Raw genomic sequence first — 10000 nt, 5'->3', positions numbered from 1 at the left:
GTTTTGTAGAACTTGTAAAATACTCCATCGCTTCTTGCCACCCTGTTGACCTTAAAGAAAAACCACGTACCCTGAAGGAGAGAGAGAGAGAGAGAGAGAGAGAGAGAGAGAGAGAGAGAGAGAGAGAGAGAGAGAGAGAGAGAGAGAGAGAGAGAGAGAGAGAGAGAGATACACTCAGAACACCTTCACCATTACTAAGATCCTGTATCTGTCTGATGCTTCGGCTGGATTTACGAGTCTTTGGGAGTGACTCTGTGGGACGCCGAGGTTTCCGTGGCAGCAGTGAAGACGAAAGGGACTGGGGAGGGGACTGATAAGGGGTCTGGTCGGGGGGCCTTGGTCAGAGGGGCTCAGTCAGGGGGGCTTGGTCAGTGGGTGCTTGGTCATGGGGGCTTGGTCAGGGGGCTTGGTCAGGGAGGGAGGGGTTGGTCAGGGGCTTGGTCGGGGAACATGGTCGTTAGACTGGGGTTTCTTTACAGAGGAAACGAATAGAAGGGTAATGAGTAGCCTTGTGCCTGTGGGAGACGTCGACCTCCGCCACGCATAGCTTCCCCTTTACTTGCTCTCTCCTTCCCTTGCCTCCTTTTGCCGTCACTCGCACACGCTCGCACCTTCCCTCCACTTACTCTCAGCCTTTATACTCCCAGTCTCAATTTTTTGCTTTTAATTCTTCTCGTTCCCTCTTATAACCTTCACCTTCACTCTCAAACTATCTCCTTACATTCATTTTTCTCCCTCCTGTGTCCACGTGTCCAATTACTCCTCATTGCCTTTACCTTTACTCCTCTTGCATATGCTCTACCTATCTCCGCACGTCCCTTTTTCCTCCTTTCCCATGTCCACGTGTCCAGTATCTCCCTTCCATGGCCTCCTTCATATTTTCTGCTCTCAAATTATGCCTTCATCTTAAATCCCTTTCTTTCTTTCCTTTCCTATGTCCAAGCGTTTTATTTCTTTCTTCAGTTGTCTCTCATAGCCTTTAATTCTACTCACTATCTACCCTTCAACTTTGCCGATAAATCACTCTTTACAGTACTCACCCTTTCCTTCCCCATGGCACTTCTACATACCATTTATTATTCAGTTTCTGCATGCAACTATTCTTCAAGCACTTTCTTTGTCCTTTTCCGTGTTCCAGTGACTTATAACCATCATCTTCACTCCTAAATATCTCCCATCCTTCAAATCTCCTTAAAGGTATCCTTCTTTCCTTTCCCGCCATGTCCCCGTGTCCTATTTCCTTGTCTCCCTTCCCCTTGAGTCACCCGTGGAATGCCGGCGCTCCTGTGATAGCCACCTGGCGTCCAAAGGGGAGAAGACGATGGTGCTTCCACATTCTTCTCATTCTACATTAATTTCCAGTGAGTGTTCCTGAGATCCGATCACGAGAAGCTTTACTTTATCAGCTTTAGGAGAGCTGGGAGGAGATGGAGGACAGAGAGAAAGAGATCGACAGACATTCTAAACCTCACGCTTACTCTCAAATATCTCAGATCCGTTTCACCATTTTAAGTTCCCAAAGACTTCCGAGAGGGGGGAAAAAACAAAAAAACATAAGAGGAAGTCGCTAATACGATGTCTTCTGCGTGACGCGACGTGAGATTCCAGTGTTTATAGTGACGCTGGTGGGGACGTGACGTGGGGAGAAAGGCTGACAGGCTGTGATATAGAGGGAGGGAAGGAGAGAGGCAGGAGGTTGAGAGTGGCTGGAAGTAAGTTGGCTGGTGGTGAGCGTTGGAGCAAAGTAAGAAAAATGCGGGTGTGTAGGAAACGACAGGCGAATGGTATGTGTGTGGAGAGAGAGAGAGAGAGAGAGAGAGAGAGAGAGAGAGAGAGAGAGAGAGAGAGAGAGAGAGAGAGAGAGAAATAGTTGGCTGGCTGGCGTGGGCAAGCAAAAATAATGAGTTAGTGACGTGTGAGTGGAAAATAATGATGCCTGACTTTTACCCGCCTATGTTACGTTGGCTAAACAGGAGCGTATTTTGTACCTGACACAAACATTAGTCCGCCGCTCGCATTCCTGGCGCCTCATTGTCCACATTTCTGCTGGTAAATAATCCAAACACCAGCAGCTGACTTTGTGTGTGTGTGTGTGTGTGTTTACAAGGAGAGATACTGATACACATACTCGTATAAAAGCATTAACACTCGTCACCACTGACTTTTAAGTGACTACTGAGGGGAGAACATTATAAGGTCGTAATCTTCGTGTTACACTCATGAAAAAAAAAAAAAATCATGAAGAAAAAGCTGAAGTCTGCCATGGCGTGTGGAGGGCAAGGGAGGCGAGAGAGGGAGAGGGAGGCCTGGTAGTGCTCGTGGTGGCATGGGAGGCAGAGGGAGGCAAGGAGGGGCAAGGCGCTGGCTGGTGTGCCTGGCTGCCGGTCGTTGGCTGCAGATGTTGTGAAATTATTTATAGTGGTGGCGGAAAGATTGGCAGCTCGATCGAAAACGGGAGAAGCAAGGAGGCTCAGGAATAGTGAGCGAGCGAGTGAGTGAGTGAGTCTAATGCCTGCGCCGCCACGTGCACCAGGGAGCAGAGAGGCCGGTGACGGGCGTGACGCGGGGACAAATACTTCAGAATGACGGGACCCGCACCAACAGCAGCGGCGCCTGAAAAAGCACGTTAATTATAGTGACAAGAGTAGCGCGGCAGGAAATGTGTGCGTGTTCTGTTTGTGATGTCATTAAGGGCGGCAGCGGATAATGGTGGCGTTTAGCGAGGCGCCGTGACGAATGAGTCGTGCGTGTAATGAGTGGCTTGTGACTGGAGCGACGTGACGGCGGCGGCGACCAGGCACTGCTGGGTGAAAGAGCGACGAAACAACAGGGTAGGTGTGGTGCAGACTGATAACAGAGCGCGGCACAACACCTCGGGGCACTCGTTTAGCAGCAGCAGCAGCAGCAGCAGCAGCAGTGGTGATTATGATGATGATAGTCCTTTAAGAAATGTAACTCTTGGATACGGCCAACTAAGTTTTGTGTCTGTATACTAGATGCGCATATTATTATTATTATTATTATTATTATTATTATTATTATTATTATTATTATTATTATTATTATTATTATTATTATTATTATTATTATTATTATTATTATTATTATTACTGTTATCACCATCGTCATCATGATGTACTGATGTGCGTGTCTCCTTTGCAGAGTGTGATGGTGTGGGCGTGACGATGGACCTCCCTCGCGACTCCTCCCTTCGGGGCCGCGGGCTGATGGGCGGTCGGTCACCAACTCCCCAATCTTCGCTGATACAAACACTCGTCTCTCCCAAGATGGACCATTCACCCACCAGTCCTCACTATGTTACTGGTTCTCCTTTACTGGGCGAGTCTCCCTCGGGCATTCCTCGCTCCCCCGTCTCGCCCATGGGCATCCTGGTCAAGAGTGAGCCCCCCGTGTCCCCATCGGGCACCTCAGAGTTCCAAGTGAAGCCCAAAAAGCCGCGTAGTGACGGGGAGCGGGTCGAATGGGCACCCTCGCCCGGGGGCATGAGCCTCGACTCCCTCTCTCCTCCTCCCCAAGGCTCCAATGGCATCGGGAGCTCAATGGGACACCCCTCGAGCGGCATGTCCCCGATGTCCACCTCCAGCTACGACCCCAGCTCTCCCTACCTCTCCAAATCAGGTCAGTGGCCTCGCTCTCCCTCGCATGTAGTACGTCTTGACCGTGTATATAATTTTTTTGTTTCATTGACATTTCCCCGTATTGACACCTGCCTGCCGCGAGGCTTACCGGCCGCCGCGACCCTCCGCGCTCACTCAGTCTGTCGTGTGAATATACAAAGAACCAATCTGGGGATGAAGCTCCAAAAATGTGTGGTACAGTGTGTGTGTGTGTGTGTGTGTGTGTGTGTGTGTGTGTGTGTGTGTGTGTGTGTGTGTGTGAGAGCGCTTGCGTCAGTACGTCCATCTGTGTGTGTGTGTGTGTGTGTGTGTGTGTGTGTGTGTGTGTGTGTGTGTGTGTGTGGAGGGAAAAGCACGGTTCTCTGCAGGAAGGTTCGTTAAAAGCAAAATGAAAGACTGACTTACTCACTTGCTCACTGACTGATGGACTGACTGATTGAAACCCTGTCCCCCCATCCATTCCTCCTCCTCCTCCTCCTCCTCCTCCTCCTCCTCCTCCTCCTCCTCCTCCTCCTCCTCCTCCTCCTCCTCCTCCTCTTCCTCCTCCTCCTCCTCCTCCTCTTCCCGGCTCGTTCCATCAGGCCCCGGCAGGCGAAACATGCACCTTCGAGGAACCTGCCGCACCTCTCACATCCTGCACTGATTCGCGGGAGAGGAGGGGCGTGCAAATCACATCTCGTAAATTGTGAGATTAAAGAATGAACTGTCACTCAGGCAGGTATTGCGTCCCCTCCATCTCTCCCTCCCTCCTTCTCTCTCCCTTTACCCTCAGCACCCTCCCTCTCCCCTCTCCGCGTCCTGCCTTCAATCCGGGGTCGCTCAGACGCCAGGGAACACTGACAACAGCTGGGCGAGGGAACGACATTAAAAGAAGAAGAAAAATATGAAAGAAAAAATCCATCGTGGAAGATTTTCAGAATACTTGGATCGAACTTTTCGTCTTTGTTCTCTTTCTCTTCCTCTTCCCGACTTTGGGTCTCTCCTTCTTTTTACTCTCTCTCTCTCTCTCTCTCTCTCTCTCTCTCTCTCTCTCTCTCTCTCTCTCTCTCTCTCTCTCTCTCTCTCTCTCTCTGAGTGATAAGATAGATGTGGAGAAAAATCTTTCGAATGTTTTATTAAATTGAATTGTTTTGTAGCCAGTGACGGTATTGGTGAAGGTAGTGGTGGTGGGGGTGGTGGAGGTGGTGGTGGTGGCGGAAGAGGAGGAGGGGGCAGCTGAAGGTTGCCAATGCCTATGGCCCAGACGGGTTAGATTGGCACAGTGCCATCTGGAGCTCTCAGGAGGGCAGTGTGTGTCGCCCAAGAATGGAGGGTATGGGGTATGAGGAGGAGGGGGGAGAAGAAGAGGAGGAGGAGGAGGAGGAGGAGGAGGAGGAGGAGGAGGCGGATGATGAATAAGGAGAGGAAGAGGTCGTTAATGAAAGCTCAGAAATTTATGATTCTTAAATAGAATGTGAGTATTAGGATAGGTCAGATTAGGTCAAGTTAAATTATGTTACGTTAGGTTAGGTTAATTTAGCTGGTTAGGTTAGATTTGGTTAAGTTAGGTCAGATCAGGTCAAATCAGATTAGGTCAGGTTAGTTTAGGTTTGATCAGATTAGTTTTGGCTATTTTAGGTTAGTTTAGGTAAGGTAAGGTGTTTCATGAGTGAGGTCATTGTCATGTGACGGGAGAGGACTGAGGGAAAAGCGAGTGGCGGCGCGGAGAGAACCACTGCCCTGATTGACATGCAAAGTAGAGGCTTGTAGGAATATGAATGAGGGGTTCTTATGTTCACCTTGGCATCCCCTTCCTCTTAGCTTTTCCTCCCCTTCTTCCTCTTAGCTTCTCCTCCCCTTCTTCCTCTTAGCCTGTCCTCCTCCCTCCTTCTCCATACCCGCTCACTGGGTCTTCTACTTCCTTGCAACCTCTCTCTTCTTCTAATGCTCTTACAACCTCGCTTCCTCTTTTCCGCTCACTCTCTCTCTCTCTCTCTCTCTCTCTCTCTCTCTCTCTCTCTCTCTCTCTCTCTCTCTCTCTCTCTCGCTGACGTCAGGATTTACTATTTTTTTCTTACTTTTTATCCTTTTCCTTTATATTTGTGTCTTATCACCCTCTGTTTTCTTTCATACTTTCCTTCATTTACAAGGTGGTGCATGACGTCAGCCCTCGTCCTCGACTTGCAGGTGCAGTGGTGGTGGTGGTGGTGACAGTGGTGTAGAATGTGAAGGCTATCTAATAAGTGGTGATTATCTGGCTATGGTGATAAATGAAGTAGTCGTGATGATGGTGGTGGAGGTGGTGGTGGTGGTGGTGGTGGTATTGGTGGTGGTGTAGCGTGTGATGTTTGATTAGGTGTGATTTGTCTGTGTGGTGGTGGTGGTTGTGGTGGTGGTGGTGGTGGTTGTGGTGGTGGTGGTGGTGGTGGTGAGAAATGATAGTGAGGAGTGAGAGTGAAGAGAAAGTGGTTAGTTGTATTGTGGCAGATAAATAAATTATTACGTTGGTTTTTATTTCCGTTTTTTACTCTCTCTCTCTCTCTCTCTCTCTCTCTCTCTCTCTCTCTCTCTCTCTCTCTCTCTCTCTCTCTCTCTCTCTCTCTCTCTCTCTCTCTCTCTCTCTCCCCGCTCCTCGTAACTTTCGATTTTTTGTATCGTCTCTGGAATGTGTAGTCAAGATCGCTCGATAATTTCTCTCCTGGTTCACTTTTCAGGATTTCTTTTCTACTTCGTTTTATCTTTTACTTATATATATGTATTTTTTTTCTCCCGTCCTGTCTTGTGCCGCGGTAATTTCTTTGCTTTTTCGTGTTGTTATTCTGCATATCTTGTGTGTGTCCTCGAAACCTGAAATGTTGTTTGTCTCTTATCCGTCATCCATGAGAGAGAGAGAGAGAGAGAGAGAGAGAGAGAGAGAGAGAGAGAGAGAGAGAGAGAGAGAGAGAGAGAGAGAGAGAGAGAGAGAGAGAGAGAGAGAGAGAGAGAGAATTGAGGAAATTGTGTGTGTGTGTGTGTGTGTGTGTGTGTGTGTGTGTGTGTGTGTGTGTGTGTTCTCGCTTCCTGTCTGTTAGTTTATTATTATACATACGTCTTCCTCTCTCTCTCTCTCTCTCTCTCTCTCTCTCTCTCTCTCTCTCTCTCTCTCTCTCTCTCTCTCTCTCTCTCTCTCTCTCTCTCTCTCTGAACTCAATTTTTCGAATACTAAGCCATTCATAACTTCTAATCTCTTCTGATAATACAAATACATATTGCAAATTTTCCAACACTACCTTGCCCTGTATCCTGTTAATGGAACACAGCATCGCCAGCCTTCAAGCAACAGTGATCTTATTCCTGAACACGTATACCTGAGGCTTTCCTTTGCTTCATCACACCTCGCCGCCTCACCAAGCGCGCACACACACACACACACACACACACACACACACACACACACACACACACACACACACACACACACACACACACACACACACACACACACACACACACACACACACACACACACACACACACACACACACACACACACACACACACACACACACACACACACACACACACACACACACACACACACACACACACACTGCCCCGTCATTACCAGGTCAGCCTCCCGCGGCAATCTGTGACTGGAGTAATAAGAGAATTCACTGTTGGTATCGTTAATGGCGCGCTTTGAATAGATTTGTGTTTATGCTGCATGAGTTATTTAGATAGACTTACGATTTTTCTTACTGGTTTATTTATTCGATTTTCATACTTAACTGTGTAATTATGCCTATAAGTACCTTCCGTATATGTGCTCATTGACTCTCCTCGTCTGCCTCCTTAGAATGTAGGATAATCTTCCCTCATTAACTCATTCATTTGAACACATGTAGAACGCCCAGTTACAAATTTGAAAATGCCATACTCACGTCACGTACTTCACCACCACCACCACCACCGCCACCACCACCACCAGAAGAATATTTCACCGCCGTGGCCTCCATATGTCAGACTCCGTGCTGCTATCATCCCAGTTTGTGAATCTCGCGTGTGTTGAGTTGACGCTTAGAAACGTGACTTGGGGGCAAAGCGGCGAAATTATCTAACTGGTGGTGGTGATAGTGGAGCCGCGCGCCTCCTACCTTTGTTATGTCACTTCATGTTACCTCTGTTACTATTGAGGCAGGTTTAATCTCGCGTCTGCTGTCTGTGGAATACACTGCACTGTCCTGACTCAAGTCTTCGATACGTGGAGCCAGTCAGCAAAGATTACACGAGATTGCATGAGAAGAACAGATACCAGGGCAGCCGACTACACACACACACACACACACACACACACACACACACACACACACACACACACACACACACACACACACACACACACACAGCAGGCCCTACGTTGTTGCCACCATTAATAAACCACAAGAAAGGGAAGCAGTGTTTCTCATCGTTAGGGAACCACGCACTATCTCTCTCTCTCTCTCTCTCTCTCTCTCTCTCTCTCTCTCTCTCTCTCTCTCTCTCTCTCTCTCTCTCTCTCTCTCTCTCTCTCAACCAGCAATAATGGTTACAATACCAAGCGACACGAACTCTGTGGTTTACTTTAAGCTGTGCCACGGAGACGCATCTGGCACGCCTCTTGGCACTCCTCCTCCTCCTCCTCCTCCTCCTCCTCCTCCTCCTCCTCCTCCTCCTCCTCCTCCTCCTCCTCCTCCTCCTGATCGTAGTTGCAAATTAACACCAGCCAAACACTCGAGGATTTAAAGTTAACTTGAATGCCTTATTTTTTTGCTTGCGATTGATATGACAGCGTCCCTCCCGCGGTCTGAGGAGTGACGCGCCGCGTGCTGCTTGGGAACGGGCAGACGCAGGAACGGAGAGAGAGAGAGAGAGAGAGAGAGAGAGAGAGAGAGAGAGAGAGAGAGAGAGAGAGGGAGAGGGAGATAAAAGGGTAAAATCCGCCGCTCGACATTTAGGAGGACAGTGACCTAGTTTTGGGCGTGTTCGTGCGTGCGTACGTGCGTGCGCGCGCGCGCGCGCGCGTGTGTGTGTGTGTGTGTGTGTGTGTGTGTGTGTGTGTGTGTGTGTGTGTGTGTGCTTGAGGTGAGATGTTAAAGTTCTCGTGATGTTCTTCAGCTTTAAGGAATGCAGAGAGAGAGAGAGAGAGAGAGAGAGAGAGAGAGAGAGAGAGAGAGAGAGAGAGAGAGAGAGAGAGAGAGGAGGTGGGGGGACGTTTGGTGACAATGATTCACTTAGTTTGAATGTAGTGATTGCGTTGTGGTGACGATAGCGGTGGGAAGAGGGGACGTGTTTGGAGAGGAGGAGGAGGAGGAGGAGGAGGAGGAGGAGGAGGAGGAGTCGGCGGCGGCGGCAATAGTGGTCGTGGTGTTGGTAGCATTGGTGGCAGTGGGGGCAGTGGTGGTGGTGTTGGCGGCTGTTGCATATCTTAGCCCACAGTCTTGGGGTGTGTTGGCGTCTCCCTCTGGCGGCATGTAGTAGTAAACGATGCCATTAAACAAGACTGTAAACGTTGTATTAAGCACTGATGTTAAGAGAGAGAGAGAGAGAGAGAGAGAGAGAGAGAGAGAGAGAGAGAGAGAGAGAGAGAGAGAGAGAGAGAGAGAGAGAGAGAGAGAGGTGGGATATCCGCTACAAATATTTTCTCTGTGATCTTAAATATAAAAGAGACTGAAGGAAAAAAAACTCTTAAGCCATGAACTTAGAGAGAGAGAGAGAGAGAGAGAGAGAGAGAGAGAGAGAGAGAGAGAGAGAGAGAGAGAGAGAGAGAGAGAGAGACCCTATCCGGTACAAACACATTCTTTCTATGATCTAAATGAAAAGAATAAACAAATAGAAAACGAACGAGAGAAGAGATATAAATAGGAAAAAAATAAATAAATAAAACATCTAATTGTTATATTATACTTAACAGACATTCTTAGACACGGGAAATATCAGACACAAATAAGCACAAGAAAGATAGACTCGGGTGTCAGTGTGTTCTGGTGGTGGTGGTGGTGGTGATGGTGGTGGTGGTGTAGTTGAGAGAGCGGATGTAAGTGTAGTGATAGGGGTGTAGGTTATCGGAGTGGTGGTGGTGGTGGTGGTGATAGTCGATGTGGTGCTGTCGGTACTTTGTTGCCTCATGTTGTTGGATAGGCTTGGTATAGAGAGAGAGAGAGAGAGAGAGAGAGAGAGAGAGAGAGAGAGAGAGAGAGAGAGAGAGAGAGAGAGAGAGAGAGAGAGAGTACACTGATATGTCAAGGAAATTCATTCTTTCATCCTCATCTCATCATATTTAACTGCCTACCACCACCACCGCCACTATCACCGCCACCACCACCACCACCACCACCACCACCACCACCACCACCACCACCACCACC

General features: G+C 48.6%; 1 protein-coding gene across 2 annotated transcripts in view; it reads left to right on the top strand.

The window, feature by feature from the left end:
• Positions 1 to 10000, top strand: part of LOC135100607 (DNA-directed RNA polymerase II subunit RPB1-like) — a 147747-nt gene that overhangs the window by 54832 nt on the left and 82915 nt on the right. For both annotated transcript variants that reach the window (XR_010268814.1, XM_064003672.1), the window contains exon 2: positions 3163 to 3639. Coding sequence is in view for 1 of the 2 variants with exons in the window: in XM_064003672.1 (XP_063859742.1) it covers positions 3186 to 3639 (454 nt within the window). In the remaining variant the exon portion in view is untranslated. The remainder of the gene's footprint in view (positions 1 to 3162; positions 3640 to 10000) is intronic.

Source organism: Scylla paramamosain, chromosome 5, assembly GCF_035594125.1.
Source record: "Scylla paramamosain isolate STU-SP2022 chromosome 5, ASM3559412v1, whole genome shotgun sequence".
Taxonomy (NCBI): domain Eukaryota; kingdom Metazoa; phylum Arthropoda; class Malacostraca; order Decapoda; family Portunidae; genus Scylla; species Scylla paramamosain.
This window is presented reverse-complemented; position numbering and strand designations above follow the sequence as displayed.